This window comes from Oncorhynchus kisutch, linkage group LG22 (assembly GCF_002021735.2).
Source record: "Oncorhynchus kisutch isolate 150728-3 linkage group LG22, Okis_V2, whole genome shotgun sequence".
Taxonomy (NCBI): Eukaryota; Metazoa; Chordata; class Actinopteri; order Salmoniformes; family Salmonidae; genus Oncorhynchus; species Oncorhynchus kisutch.
Genome location: NC_034195.2, coordinates 31,078,448 through 31,094,576, shown reverse-complemented (window position 1 = coordinate 31,094,576; position 16,129 = coordinate 31,078,448). Strand labels below are relative to the sequence as shown.

Here is a 16,129-nt window from a genome sequence, read left to right as displayed (position 1 = left end):
TTTTCTCAAAGTATACATTTTTGAAAGCTCTAATGTTACTGTCCCCACTACACCAACAAATACGTGTAATTCTGTCCTTGAAAGATTTAATTGAAATACTGTAGAATACCATTCATTTCTATGAAGGACTGGTTCTACCAATATGGCTGATCCAGTGACTTCAAATTCTCTCATTGCCCAATACATAGAAAATAGCGATCCAGGGTTTATATATACATCGTTGGTTCCCACTAAATGTGGCCGCAGCGTAGTCAACATTATCTATATCGACAACAAACAATTTTTTGGTTTTAATTTAGGGTTAATCATTAGGTTCGCAGTGTGGTTAAGGCCAAGATTAAAATGTAATTAGAGAAATAGGCAGGGTTATTACTTTGCCACTTGCCCAGATAGTGAGGACCGGAGGGGTTGGGGAATCGTGTCAGCATGGCCACTTCAAGCTACACCTACCAAACGTACATCAAAGTATGTTCAATACGTTTTGGGGAAACTTGTCGTCCAGTACACACCGTTTCGCAACGTTTACAAACGTTTAAGCGATCTGAACGCACCTCTGTGTAACTTGATATTTCCTCCTCATGTACAAATTAATCAGTTTCAAAGCAATCTTATCTGCTTTGACATCAAAATGCTTTCAGTAAAAAACATTTATAACAGGAGATAATTGATAGGCACCGAGAGACCGGACCAGACATTGGCAGGCTGTTTTTCACTGTAGTTCAGTTTATTGTGCAGCACTTTTTATCTCAGGCAACAAGCTGACAGAGTCATGGCAATAAGCTGACAGAGTCATGGCAATAGTAGATACATGCTGCTAGACACTAAGTAACACACTCGATATGTATTTACATTCAAGTCTTACAGAGAAAGAGAAACAGGTTGTATTCATTAACAGTAGAACGCATCATGTAGCCTTACTTCTTACACAATGAATCAAACTTCAAGGACTTCATTAGACATGCAAAATTAGACACCACTAATATACTTTAACTTTATAAAAATACTAAAATCAGATTTTAGAGTACATTTACACAAATAAAAGTTATCGTTGCACCCAGGCTATGAACAAAAAGAGGTCATCGCAATAAGTTTATTTTCCAGCATTTACATGATTGTTAAAAACAGGAGAGTTCAGTAGTATGGACACCGTTGAGGCCGCAGTCAGGACAGCCAGGAGTGTGACAGGAGGCTGTCCACAGGGTGGGTGTATGTGTGCATGTTTGCCAAAAACATTGTCATACAGTGACAGACAATTAAACTCAATTTAGTTCTCTAGTATGGCCATCTTCAGTAGTGGCTACCCTGTACTGCAGGGGTCCCAAATTATTAAGTCGTGGGCCTACTTTTCCTTGAGCAGATGGTCGGGGGTCCAGAAAATAGTTATAAATAATTAGTACCCTACAAATTGACCGCAAGAATCCCAAACAGATATAGTATTTCACACCTTGATTAAATTAGGATACGATCACATATGCCTATAGCTATGCGTGGGAATACTTGGAAACAGATTTCCTAAATTAAAATCACTTTGAGCTAATTTCCTGGTGATTTTACAGTCTTATGTCAAAGAACAAAAATGATATAAAACCATGTTTTTTTTGCTCCAAAATCTTGAGTGGGCAAAATAAAACCACACATGGGTCGAATTTGGCACACGGGCTGCCTATTGGGAAACCCTGCTGTACTGAGTATGGTAGTCTTTACCATGGCTGTGTACTAATGACTACCCTGTACACTTTAGAATGGCCGGATAGTGACTGCTGAGTCTGGATGGAGAGCAATCAGTCTTTTAGCTGCCTAAAACTTCACCATGTATTGGAATGTCTATTATATCAGACAGACAGACATTACATAATGCCTCTAAATGGCTTATGTAGAGTGCCTTAATGGACAATTAAGAGACAATTTCTCCATCAACTAGTCTGTTTATGGCAGACATAAATCACAATTATTTGGATGGCTAGACTCAAGTGTGTGTGTGTGTGTCATGTGGTCCCATCAGCCCCAGTGGTGCTGGTCTGTCCGCTAGTAATCAGAGGGGGTATGGCCTCCTGGTCTGATTCTCTGACAAAGATGACAGCATCACCACTAACATTAATCAGACACTGAGCCTAGAGAGAGACAGAGAGACAGAGAGAGAGAGAGGGCGAGATAGAAAGAGAAGACAGACATGAGGGTCTGTAGTCCTTTCCACTCACAGCTCGTCATCCCGTACACGGGTTGAAAATGTCAGATTTTGTTATTAAGTGCCTAAATTGGAACACAGTGGCTGTACAGTAACATGACATACATGACGTCAGAGCTCCAGTTATCTGCTTCACAGCACTGTATGAGTTTTGACTGACAGCCGTTATAAACTTGAGCATCAAGTGCAACAACATGCTCCCAATCCCTCCTGCTAACTGGGCTACTTTTGCACATCTGTTCTCTGAGTGAGGGACATGCTGTAAATCGGGAGTTGATGATGTGTTCTAAAAGATGAGATGTTGAGGAATATAATAAATACCACTGATGTCATGCAAGCTAACCACACACCCATGCACCTCACATTTCCTTTTTAAAAACCCATGTAATTTACAGAATCGACGTTTGTGATCGTTATGTTTGATCCAATTACAAGGAAAACATGCGTTATACCCTGGGTTGTCCTGAACAGAACGAACCTGTTTGTTATATTGTGGAGAAAATTTGCCGTGGAACACGCACTTGAATGCACTCATGACTCCATACTATGCTCACTAAAATTACAATCTGTTTGTCTGAAGTGCCTTTTGAAAGCCTAACACTGTGAGATCGTATTTTATAACTTGGCAATAGAATAAGATATCAAATGATGCCCACCTGACCCAGATTGCAATTTATAACGGAACATTTTTTAAACATCAAAAGTCATTGTGTGATGGTGAGGACGCAGTGCTGTGTTCTAAACAATAAACTACAAGTGTTCTTGCTCTAGTTCCTCAATATCAAAGCTAGAAGAGCTACAAAAAAGCACCTTATAGTTGAAGACTCTTTCCTTGTGTCATAAAAGTGCATTGAAATGACTTAGGAACTGTGTACAGTTGACAGGTGTGTGGCCACTTCAAGACAACCTCTCACTCAAACCCTTGTAATCTTGTTTTCTTATCTTGCACCTACTCCAACATTTCAATTAATATTCTTATTGTTACTGAATAAATCCAGAGTATTTTCAGATTTCGTTATTGACAAATGCTGTGTAAAAGTACAGTAAATATAAAAAGCACATCAAATCAAGTGTAATGTTTGGAGTCTGATCATTTACCCATAACCTTCAATGTGTTATCTTCGAATTGCTACCATGGTCATACCTATGCTTATTATAGTTCATTTCAATTTGGCCCAAACCACATAGGTCAAGTTCCACGAGTGTAAGGGGTTAACCTGGTGGTTCTTTGAGAAAATATTGTAGTTCAAACAGAACAATACTATAGGCCTCCAGTTCTTTAATTAACAGAGCAAATTAACAGTGTGTGTGTGTACCTGGTTCTTGTTGGGGTTTTCCATGAAGACACACTCCTTCATGCTGTATGACACTACGGCGTTGCCCCCCAGAGCTGCTACATGGGCACGGACCATGGCAAACACCTCCGCTATGAAGGAATGCAGGAACCCACTTACACCTCCCTCCTAACACACACACACACACACACACACACACACACACACAGGTAAATATGTTCATCTTTGCGAAATCATTGCAATGAGCTAGCAGAGGAACAGACTACGCACACCACAGAAAGACATGTAATCATTTCCTACTCATCTCTGATGACACCTGCAGGAATCTATTACACAAATGTGTGTGTGCGTGTACCTCTCGTAGTGACGTGGTCTCTCTAATGAAGAACATGTTGATGATTCCCAAGTATTTGACAATACGCGTCATGGGGAGAAAGGACAGAGGAGTCATCTTCACCACGGTAACAGGGGCACCGCATGGCAACGACCTGGTGGAGCGTAGGGACCGGGACCGCACCTCTGGGAGAGGACTGCAGCGCTCTGAGGACGAGACTGGAGGAGGGGGAGAGAGAATGGGGGAGAGAAAGGGAGCGAGTGAGAAAAAGAGGGAGGGAGGGATGGAGATACCAGACTCAGCCTTTAGATGGTGCTACAAAGAATAGCAGATATGATGAGCTATGAGCTGGAGGAAATGGATATAGAGTGTGTGTGTGGAGTTTGAATGAAAACTACAAACGGGTTAAATCTAGGCCAGATCCAAATGAGAGCTGGTAACTTTGGAAAAGCACATTTTGAATTAGGGATATCTAATGAATTTCTTTTGTCCATTTATTTTTCCTCAGCCAACAGCAAAATCAGACAACCCCATAGTAGAATAGTTTATTTATTAAATTGGTCAGCTTGTCACATTCTATATGAGAAAATAAAATTTCTCTCAAGAGTTAGGAGCATTCAAATTTCTGCACAGGAAGAGAAACATGTATGCCCAGTCATTGTACAGCGTTCTTAATGCAGTGGTGGGAAAACACACATTTGAAAGCAGTTTTGAAGAGGAGGATCTTTTACTATGCTCATTTCTGAACTCCTAAAAATGTGTGAACTGCACCATTTTAAGCAGCTATGTTTATGCACATCTAGCACTAGCCAATAGTGTTGAATGCATGGGGAGACCAGGGCTAAATGTAGCATGGGTCAGGTGTAACTGGTAGGCCTACATTATATTCACTGTACATGGTCCTTTGATGAGTGCCAGTGGCACAAATCCAGGGACTTTCAAACCATCAATATGTTGCTAACTTGCAACAAGATAATTTTTAGAGTTTGGTCTAGCTAATGATCAGCCCAATGGGGTAAATACAGATGGGAAACCCTATGCTTCAGCCTTTCTATTTATTGCCACTATACTGCATCAGTTGGGCTACAGCCTGACGATATGGAGAAAAATGTTATTGGGCTCATTTCTGGAGGGGGAAATTATATATTTGATTCATTTGAGTAAAGTGTCCATTTAAAAAGTTGCCATAACTTACCTTACAGTCATTCTATCAAAAGACGTTTAGGTCCCACCGCGACCTGTAGTATTCTGTGATAGGTGTCTTTGTCATTATACATCGTTTAGGCTCGCCCACAAACTAGAAACCCCACACCTCCCAAATGAACCACTCACTATAAGCTGTGAGTTTGTTTGTTTGTTTGTGTGTGTGAGAGAATGCGCAGCAGTGTAGCATGATGACAGTATAATCACAGTGATGAAAGCGTGAGCTGCCATGCACCATTCAGTGACAGACAGGCAAACAACCATACAGCCTCTGCAAACAGACAAGACAGACGTACATACATACAGACAGACAGACTGGCCAGGCCTTGTGTGTGTGTGCATGCATTTACCTGTTTGTGTGTGTGTGTTAGAGTCCCTATGTGGCCTTATTTAAATTAGCGTGTTTGTGTTTGTGTGTGTGTGTGTGTGTGTGTGTGTGTGTGTGTGTGTGTGTGTGTGTGTGTGTGTGTGTGTGTGTGTGTGTGTATGATCGATACAAAACAGAAACAAATTAGGCAGTCTGCTAAGCAGAATGATTCAATCAAGCCAGAGTGTGAAAGATGTTCCAACTCGTAACATAGTGAATGATGCTTCAATCCGACCTGGAACCTTCAGAGCCAATTTGAATAACATTAAGTCTGCATCTCAAATCCCTCCCCACTCCCGAGTTAGAGCATTACACAGGGATCTGCCATATGGCTCTGGTCCAAAGTAGTGCATTAAAGGGAATAGGGTGTGATTTGAGACGTGTCCTGTTTTTTAATCCCAGTTAATTATGCCCAGTTATCATCACAGTTTATGACAAAGTTCATTTATGTAGCATCAAACTGCAATTCCCCCAAGTCGCCAGCTTTAGTGAGATATGTTTTTAGTGTGTTTTAAGATCCTCTTTCATGTTAACTTCCTCCATGTCTGTCACTATGGCGACAAGGTCAGAGGTTATATGCTGGTTGGTCATTCCTCTGAGGGGCGGGGCTTCAACTTTCACACTCTAGTTAATCAGCTGGTGCATGATCTGTGACGCTCCGCCCCCCAGCGGCAATTGGGGAGGGATGTGTATGTTTGTGTGTGTGTGTGTACCAGAGTTTGCTAGCGACTGTGTCCTCCTACTTGTCTTAACTGATCCTCGTCTTATGGTGTGAGCTTTCAGCCTAAGCAGCTCTAGCCAGGTGCTGCATCTGTCTGCAAAGGAACCGTAATCAACCGAGGAAACTGGAGAAACATACACACACATGTGCACAAGCTCGCACACACACACACACACACAACATCCACACCGCATACATGGCCGTGCATACACACACCACACACGTACCGAAAACCGCATACACCCATGACATAGAACATAATATAGACACATAAAGAGAAAGCATATAGAGAAAATAAAAGGAGGAGGTTGGGGCGGAGCAGGAGAACAAAAGGATGAGAACTTAAAAAAGGGCCGTGGTAGCCATGGCAGCAAGGGGGGGGTGGGTGGGGGAGCTTACCTCGAGATGAGGAGTGGGTCATGGCACTCTCTGGAAGACCTGTCGACACACACACACCATGATGCACTGCCACACACACAACCACAGATGTTGACTCTTCAGGCCTCAGCAAGATACAACACACTGTATCTCAATACCTTACAGACACTTCCTTATACCTGGTCCTATATCCACATCTTGTTCCCTAGTCCTAAATTCTATCTCCTAGGTCTAGCTCCTAGTCCTGGCTGATGTGGAGGGCGGCCATTTTGGTTTAACCCCAGCTCTCTCTCCAGATCAGTGACGAGCAGGATTGTTTTTTTTTATAGTCATCACAGTGCTACTCAACATAGCTCTACACACACACACACACACACACACACACACACACACACACACACACACACACACACACACACAGACATGGCTGCAGGTCTAAAACACCTGAGAGAGGATGTACCTGGTTATACAGTTACATTATTTACCTGGTCATACAGTCACAGGCGGTAAAGTCATGTTTAACACAACTACTACAGAACATATTGAAATAGAGGACAGAGAGTAGAACACTATGGTTAAGGGAGCTTCAAGGAGTGAGACGTTCCAGGCGCTTAGAGGATTTCTGATGTTTTGTCTGCTTGTTGGAGGAAATGATGGTTGAAATGACTAATTATGTATACATTCCAATCAGAACTGACTAGTCCAAATGCTATGATGTACTGTACATATATGAATTTTCTCTCTTGCTCCCATTCCCAATTGTATATAATATAGTCAGGAGTTTAGTAACAATGACGGTCTGTTCCTTGTACAAATGAATGAACTATCTCCAGATGGCAGGGACGGACTATCTCCAGACTGTCTAGAATGCTGATTTACAGTGACTGACCTTGGCTTTAGGAGAGGAGGGAAGGCCCGAGAACTATAGGGCCTCTCTACCGGTGTTATGAAGAGATAGAACATTTAGGAAACGCTGACGTCATTTTCAGTTTATAACCTGTGGTAAAATGTGTATGTACCCAGTACTCTCTTGAATTAAACGCTATTACCTGACTTAAGACTGGTCTCAATCTATTTCATGCATAATTAATGAATTTACAACTCATTAATGAAATAGAGAAAGTACGAATTTGGTTTTGGCTACAAAACATATAGGAATTTAGAATTCCTCTAACACTGCTGAGGGATGGCTCTATTGGAGGTTAAAGGTTAGGCAGTTGTTAGTGATCCAGGATTATAAGAGATAAGGATTGGTGTACCTGAAGCTTTGGCTGTAGGCTGGTTGTTGGAGGACGTTGACTCTCCACACAGCTCCATAGAAAACTGTAGCTGCTCTTCATTCTCACCACTCCCTGGAAAACAAAAACACACAGAGCTTAATCTCTTTCACTCCTCAACCCACCCAAGTGCACTAACTCAAATCTCAAGTGTCTCGTCTCCTTCAGCTCTCCAAAACACCAGACCCTTCTCTCTAACCCCTGACCTACAGCCTTTGAGAATACTAACCCTCGTTAAGAGCCTTGTCTGCTGCCAGCTGAGTCTCCTTGTCAAAACTCATGGCTACAGCTGTCACCGCCACCTGGAGAGGAAACGGGAGAGGACAGGGGGAGAGGAAACGGGAGAGGACAGGGGGAGAGGAAACGGGAGAGGACAGGGGGAGAGGAAACGGTAGAGGACAGGGAGAGGGGAAACGGGAGAGGACAGGGAGAGGGGAAACGGGAGAGGACAGAGGGAGAGGGGAAACGGGAGAGGACAGAGGGAGAGGGGAAACGGGAGAGGACAGAGGGAGAGGGTATGTGAGAAAATGAGAGAGAATGAAACTATCATTACCTTGTCGCTATCATTTAATTGACACAAATATCAGGTAAAGTGATAGGGGGAAAAATGTATACAGTTTCATATCGCAGTATTATTTTTGGATATTATATAGATATTTGACTCAAAGTATCGACTTCTTAAAAAGGTAGCTTTAGCTAGCGCTAGTCAGCTGTACAAGCACTAAAACCCATCCTATAGCCCAGGTAAGGCTGAGCGATATGGCCTAAAAAGAAATTGAAACATATAGGGGTTTCTAGATTTTTTCAAATGTTTTTTTATATATTTTTTTTAACTTAATACATGTTGTTGTACAATTAAAGGTAAAATACACTTCAAATAGTGCATTTCAAATAGTCAGCAATAATCTAATGAATTCAGGGCTTGTGAAGTTATACCTAGGCTAAATATAAGCCTTCCACAACCATAAGACCCACTAATAATTTAAGAATGTTATCAAAATAGTTTAAACTGCTTTTTTGCAATAATCACTGATCTGGCTTTCAAGTCTATGAAAATGCCCTTTTTTGTTACAAATTTAACTAGAACCATGCATAATGCACATTCACTAATAATGACTAACATCTTGTAGCAGCCATTAGACTCCACCATTTTTTAAACACAGGTCTCATCAACAATCTCTCAAGCCCACGTGTTAGTGATTAGTCAGCGAATCTTTATATTTCAAGTTTAGCCAACTTGGGATTTATTTGCTAGCTAACAAGGTTGAACAGTCGAATTGTTATGAACACACCATTCGGTCTGTCTCCAACTCTTTGAAAAGCATGTTAGCCTGTCCACATGTTGAAATCAAGCGGCCTACCTTATTTCTCAGAATGGAAACAAGTTGCCAATTCCTTATGTTTATTGCACATTTATAAAACACAGACTAGTTAACAGTCTTTGGCTAAAATGCTGCTAGCGGTATGTGGTACCACAATGCCGCTCGCGACTAACAGAATTCATTTTCCAGAATCAATGTTCATTGATACTCTCGTTTTAGTATTGTCTGCTCTGCACGCAATTTGGGTAGTTGAGACATAAATTGGTCTTGGTAGAAAATTTAACTTCTCCTCTATTACAGTAAAATAATGTCTCACTTTGTTTTTTTGGTGTCCATGTGACTGATTCTGTTGGACCAAATCTCAAATAGCGAGTTGAAACTGCTCGTCAGAGGAAGATGTGATCTCAACTTTGTTGGCGAATGGAGGCAGGGGGAGGGGCTTGGTGTGTGTGTAAACCATAGTGGAAGAGGCGAAGTTGAAAGCTATGATTTTTATAACTAAACCAAGATAGACCACAGTCTTTCGTTTCCAATGAGAACAAATGAGTAATAGTGGGCAGAACAAGCAAGGAGGTGGGCAGACCAAGCACGAGCTAGCGAGATCCTATTTGCCTGTTCTAGCATCATCTGCATATTTCCGTAAGGGAAGCCTACTCTGTGAAGCGAGTGTGTGTAATAACTCAATTCGCCTTTGCACTCCTTCTAAACGACGCGATTGTTTAAAACTGTAACAAAGGGTAAAGTCTACTCTACTTAGTCCCCTCTGTTCAAAACAGATTCTAGTTTTAGAACAGAAAATTGTATTGAGAACAAATGTTTAATCGATGAGAAAATTTGCAGAATGTCGACCAAAATCCATCTCCTTTCACTGCTGGCCACTGGGCTTCCTCTCACTAGTGGAAATGCCGGGCAGATGCTTCATATTTATACATCCAGTGAAATATCGGTCTCATTGTTCTATCTGTGGTGAAAGGTTTCACTCTCGCTAAAATATTGTCCAAAATTAGGGCAATGCATTTTCTAGAGGCTATCTTTGAACCAAAGCTTGTCGCCTGCCTTCCTGTCTTGTTAGGGCGGAGACATGCATTTCATCATTATATACAGACCTCTAATGTAAATGGGAAGGTGCACACAACACAAGAGGAGTGAATGAGAAAAAAACAAAAATACAACATGAGAACAAGCGGACATAAATGCAAAAAAAAAAACGGAGAATAACAAAACCTTGATTCTTGCGATACAGGTATTTGGAATATGGCACACAAACATATCGCCCAGCCCTAAACCCAGGGTTATTCAACTCTTACCCTACAAGGTCTGGAGCCTGCTGGTTTTCTGTTCTACCTGATAATTGCACCCACCTGGTGTCCCAGATTGAAATCAGTCCCGGATTAGAGGGGAACAATAAAAAAATGCAGTGAAACTGGCTTCGAGGCCCAGCGATGAGTTTGAGGAATATAGCTTATTCTCAATCTTCTTTTTAAATAGTGAGCCAACATGTTTTCAGCACTTATTTCCCTGAGTGAACAAAACAAATTTTCTCCTGCTCTCTCGTCTCTCTGCAGCAGATACATAGTGAACAATATGTTGGAACATCAAATCAATAAAACACCTTTATCGAAACGCAATACATATAGGATCGTGAGAATCGCAATACATATCGTATCAGCACCTTAGTATCTTTATAATATCATATCTTGAGGTCCCTGGCAATTCCTATTCCCTAATACTGACCAAAATGTTTCTAGGAAAGATGGACAAAATAGGAGAGGTGTTCTTAGGTGTGTGTCTTCTCACCTGTATGAGTTCTTCCTCTGGTACGGCTACAGTGAAGTTGAGATGGCATAGACAGCAGGGGATCATGGAACGTAACTTAAAGTATAGACTCTACACAGACAAATAAAAAGCAGACATTTCAATTTAATACAGAAGTTAAAGATGAAGTAAGAGGAACACCAATGCTTGAGCTTGACCAGCGTATCCCCATTGTGCGTGTGTGGTCTTACCTTGAGTAAATTCTCACAGAGGTCAGTGAAGATCTTGTTGAGGCCCTGGTTGGTCAGATTGGCATTATTGAGTCTGTAGACCCTGACAGATGTAAACATCTAGGGGGGGGGGGGGGGGGGGGGGGTATTGGCAAAGAACGAAATATAAACATATTATAATCTCTCAATAACCTGTAGAACAGTAGTAGTAATTGCCAAGTAGCAGTAGTACACTCGTACAGCCTTAGTAGTAATACAGTAGTAGTAGTGCAGTAGTAGTAGAAGTTGTGTAGTAGTAGAATAGTATTAGTAGAGGTAGTACAGTAGTAGTAGTACATTAGTAGTAGAACAGTAGTAGTAAAAGTTGTACAGTAGTAGAACAGTAGTAGTAGTAGTATTAGTAGAAGTAGTAGAAAAGTAGTAGTAAAAGTTGTACAGTAGTAGAAGTAGTACAATAGTAGAAGGAGTAGTACTAGTAGTAGTAGTACAGTAGTAGAAGTACAACTGTTGTAGTAGTTAGAAGTAGCATAGTAGTAGTAGTACCGTAGTATTAGTAGTACAGTAGTAGTAGAACAGTAGTAGTAGTAGTACAGTAGTATAACAGTAGTAGTAGTAGTAAAAGTTGCACAGTAGTAGAAGTAGAACAGTAGAAGTAGTACAGTAGTAGTAGTTAGAACAGTAGTAGTACAGTAGTAGTAGTAGTAGAAGAACAGTAGCAGAACAGAAGTAGTACAGTAGTAGAAGTAGTACAGTAGTAGTAGTAGTACAGTATTACTAGTAGAACAGTAGTAGTATTAGAAGTAGCACAGTAGTAAAAGTAGCACAGTAGTAGTAGTAGTACAGTAGTAGTAGTAGAGCAGTAGAAGTAGCACAGTAGTAAAAGTAGAACAGTAGTATAAGTAGTACAGTAGTAGTAGTAGTATTATAATAGTAGAACAGTAGTATAAGTAGTACAGTAGTAGTAGTAGTAGTAGTAGTAGAACAGTAGCAGTATAAGTAGTACAGTAGTAGTAGTAGTAGAACAGTAGTAGTAGCAAAAGTAGCACAGCAGTAGTAGTAGAACAGCAGTACAGTAGTAGAAGTAGTACAGTAGTAGAAGTAGAACAGCAGTAGTACAGTAGTCGGATAACAGTAGTAGTAGTAGTACAGTAGTAGTAGAACAGTAGTAGTAGTACAATAGTAGTAATACAGTAGTAGTACAGTAGTAGTAGTAGAACAGTAATACAGTAGTAGTAGAACAGTAGTAGTATTAGAAGTAGCACAGTAGTAAAAGTAGAACAGTAGTAGTAGTAGTAGTAGAACAGTAGCAGTATAAGTAGTACAGTAGTAGTAGTAGTAGAACAGTAGTAGTAGCAAAAGTAGCACAGCAGTAGTAGTAGAACAGTAGTAGAAAAGTAGTAGTAAAAGTTGTACAGTAGTAGAAGTAGTACAATAGTAGAAGGAGTAGTACTAGTAGTAGTAGTACAGTAGTAGAAGTACAACTGTTGTAGTAGTTAGAAGTAGCATAGTAGTAGTAGTACCGTAGTATTAGTAGTACAGTAGTAGTAGAACAGTAGTAGTAGTAGTACAGTAGTATAACAGTAGTAGTAGTAGTAGTAGTAAAAGTTGCACAGTAGTAGAAGTAGAACAGTAGAAGTAGTACAGTAGTAGTAGTTAGAACAGTAGTAGTACAGTAGTAGTAGTAGTAGAAGAACAGTAGCAGAACAGAAGTAGTACAGTAGTAGAAGTAGTACAGTAGTAGTAGTAGTACAGTATTACTAGTAGAACAGTAGTAGTATTAGAAGTAGCACAGTAGTAAAAGTAGCACAGTAGTAGTAGTAGTACAGTAGTAGTAGTAGAGCAGTAGAAGTAGCACAGTAGTAAAAGTAGAACAGTAGTATAAGTAGTACAGTAGTAAAAGTAGAACAGTAGTATAAGTAGTACAGTAGTAGTAGTATTATAATAGTAGAACAGTAGTATAAGTAGTACAGTAGTAGTAGTATTATAATAGTAGTAGTAGCAGTAGAACTAGTACAGTAGTAGTAGAGAACAGTAATATTAGTAGTAGTACAGTAGTAACAGTAGTAGAACAGTAGTAGTAGTAGTAGAACAGTAGCAGTATAAGTAGTACAGTAGTAGTAGTAGAACAGTAGTAGTAGCAAAAGTAGCACAGCAGTAGTAGTAGAACAGCAGTACAGTAGTAGAAGTAGTACAGTAGTAGAAGTAGAACAGCAGTAGTACAGTAGTCGGATAACAGTAGTAGTAGTAGTACAGTAGTAGTAGAACAGTAGTAGTAGTACAGTAGTAGTAATACAGTAGTAGTAGTAGTACAGTAGTAGTAGAACAGTAATACAGTAGTAGTAGTAGAACAGTAGTAGTATAGCAGCAGTAGTAGAACAGTAGTAGTATTAGAAGTAGCACAGTAGTTAAAGTAACACAGTAGTAAAAGTAGCACAGTAGTAAAAGTAGAACAGTAGTAGTAGTACAGTAGTAGTAGTAGTAGAAGTAGTAGTACAGTAGTAGTAGTAGAAGTAGTAGTACAGTAATAGTAGTAGTAGAACAGTACTAGTAGAAGTAGTACAGTAGTAGTAGTAGTAGAAGTAGTACAGCAGTAGTAGTAGAGCAGTAGTAGAAGTAGCACAGTAGTAAAAGTAGAACAGTAGTAGTAGTACAAGTAATACAGTAGTAGTACAGTAGTAGTGGTACAGTAGTAGTAGTACAGTAGTAGCAGTAGTACAGTAGTAATAGTAGTAGTAGTACAGTAGTAGCAGTAGTACATTAGTAGCAGTAGTAGTAGTACAGTGGTAGTAGTAGAACAGTAGTAGTAGTACAGTAGATGTAGTAGTACAAGTAAAAAATATATATTTCAAATTGAACCTTTATTTAACTAGGCAAGTAATTCAAGAACAAATTCTTATTTATAATGACGGCCTACCAGGGCCAAACCAGGACGATGCTGGGCCAATTGTGAGGCGCAGTAGTAGCAGAAGTACAGTAGTAGGGGTAGTAGTAGCAGTGTTTCAGTGTGTGAGTCTGACCTGTAGCCCTGAAGTCCAGTTGTAAATCCCAGGCATGACCTCTGTGTTACAGCTGTAAAACCCTGGAGAGAGACAGGTAGATGGACGGACATCGTAAAAGAGCAGAGCTGAATAGAATAGAACATTTCTTGTAGAACAGTGTGTGTGTACCTGCAGGCATGGGGGCATCAGTGAGAAGGGATTGGATGTCCTCTACTGCATCAGTGTCATCAATCTAAAGACATGAGAAGAAAAGCATTAACACACAGATTTGATGTGATTTATTAGGATCTCCATTAGCCGACACCAATGGTACAGCTAGTCTTACTGGGGTCCAACACATAACCAAAAATACATTTTGACAAAAGACTACAATTTCTATACATTTAAAAACATGAACATGTAGTGTGTGTGCGCATCTATCAGTTACATATACATGTCAGTACATACACACAACAAGAAGGTCACATGGGGGTGATGTGTTGTGCCGTGAGGTGTTGCTTTATTTGTTTTTTCAGATCCTTTACAGATCATATGCCCACACACTACAATTACACATCCAACATAACACACCCCCCTACGGTACACACACCCTACAGTACAGTACACACAGCCAACCATACCTCCAGTACGAAGGCGTCCTTCTTGCCGTGGGACAGGTCTAGTTCTGACAGCTCATCTGAACTCTCAGAGGTAGACCTGAACAGTCTGGACCGCTGTCTGTCAGGGATAGGAGACCCCACCACCTCCTCTATACACTCCTACAACAACAATAGCAACAACTCAACAATATGTGTGTTTGTGTGTGTGTCTGACCATCTCTGTCTGGGTTGTGAGCCGCTGAGTTAGTCACCATAGAAACACCATCAGTTCAAACCTCACACTAAGTAGAATGATTAGGTCATTCCTAATCACACCCAATTCTACCCACACCCAATATTGTGCAATCATCAGAGTACGTTTCTACATTAGTGATAATCACACACACATTTTAATGTGTGTGAGAGTGTACTCACATAGACAAAGCTGTGATTCTCAACTATCATTAAGCTGTGATTCCAGACTATCCTAGAGCTGTGATTCTAGACTGTACTTAGACAGAGCTGTGATTTTAGAGTGTACACATTTACTGTCAAGCTGTGATACTCATACAGCTGTAATTGTAGGACACCTCATATATTGTGATTCTAGAGTGGGTGTACTGAGATAGAGCTGTGATTTTAGAGGGTGAGGTACTCATATAAAGCTGAGATTAATAGAGAGGCTAATGTGCCATGCATCACTCTAATTGGGCATGCTAGTACTGTATTCAGGTCGGTGAACGCCTCAGGGTCCAACGTAAATAACTTCTTAATAACCAGTGAAAGACACAGAGAGGAATTAACTATGATGTTCCACACAGACTTGTGTGTGTGTGTGTGTTTGTCTCTCTCTCACCGGGGGGTGTATGTTGTAGAGCTCCTTATTCATGACGATGGTGTCGTTGATGCGCTTCTGCATGGTTGAAATGTGTTGGTCGTAGCTCAGGTCACTGGGGGTCTTACCAGCTATCTGGATACCACCTGGAGCTGGAAGAGCTGACAGGTACACACCCGTTGCAGACTGGACACACACACACACGTCAGAGAGAGACAGACACACACACACGTCAGATACACACCTTGTAACAGACATGAGGAGAGGGTCACACAGATGCTCAAACACAGGACTTACAGCTAGTCCTAGGAGCATGTTTTCTCCCACACTGATCTGAATGCGGAGCCCAAACAGAGCGTTCATGCAGCGCAGCTTCAGTTTGTTCATCAACTGGGTGTGTAGCTCATACTCCATGAAGGGGAGGAGGTTAGAGATGGCTGTGGCATTCACCTCCCCTTGAGCCTTCTTCTTGGTACGACACAACCTACAATATAACACAACATTACACACACACACCTCCCTGGGCCACCTTCTTGGTACGACACAACCTACAATATAACAACATTACACACACACCTCCCTGGGCCACCTTCTTCATAGGAAACAGTTTAGAGGAACAACACAAAGACAGGATATATGTTTGTAGTGGT

The 16,129-nt window shown here is 40.8% G+C and overlaps 1 protein-coding gene across 6 annotated transcripts in view; it reads right to left on the bottom strand.

The window, feature by feature from the left end:
* Positions 1-694: 694 nt before the first annotated feature.
* The window catches only part of c2cd5 (C2 calcium dependent domain containing 5), a 65,270-nt gene continuing 49,835 nt past the window's right edge, over positions 695-16,129 (bottom strand). For 2 of the 6 annotated variants that reach the window (XM_031801225.1, XM_031801227.1), the window contains 14 exons: positions 15,777-15,963; positions 15,501-15,665; positions 14,687-14,824; positions 14,235-14,298; positions 14,085-14,146; positions 11,089-11,187; positions 10,880-10,969; positions 7,990-8,062; positions 7,743-7,835; positions 6,505-6,543; positions 6,098-6,199; positions 3,836-4,032; positions 3,502-3,648; positions 695-2,111 (listed from right to left, as the gene is read on the bottom strand). In XM_031801225.1, the coding sequence (XP_031657085.1) occupies positions 1,986-2,111; positions 3,502-3,648; positions 3,836-4,032; positions 6,098-6,199; positions 6,505-6,543; positions 7,743-7,835; positions 7,990-8,062; positions 10,880-10,969; positions 11,089-11,187; positions 14,085-14,146; positions 14,235-14,298; positions 14,687-14,824; positions 15,501-15,665; positions 15,777-15,963 (1,582 nt within the window). In that variant the 3' untranslated portion in view covers positions 695-1,985. The remainder of the gene's footprint in view (positions 2,112-3,501; positions 3,649-3,835; positions 4,033-6,097; positions 6,200-6,504; positions 6,544-7,742; positions 7,836-7,989; positions 8,063-10,879; positions 10,970-11,088; positions 11,188-14,084; positions 14,147-14,234; positions 14,299-14,686; positions 14,825-15,500; positions 15,666-15,776; positions 15,964-16,129) is intronic. The other 4 variants (XM_031801226.1, XM_020456948.2, XM_031801228.1 and 1 more) reach the window with 2 other exon arrangements.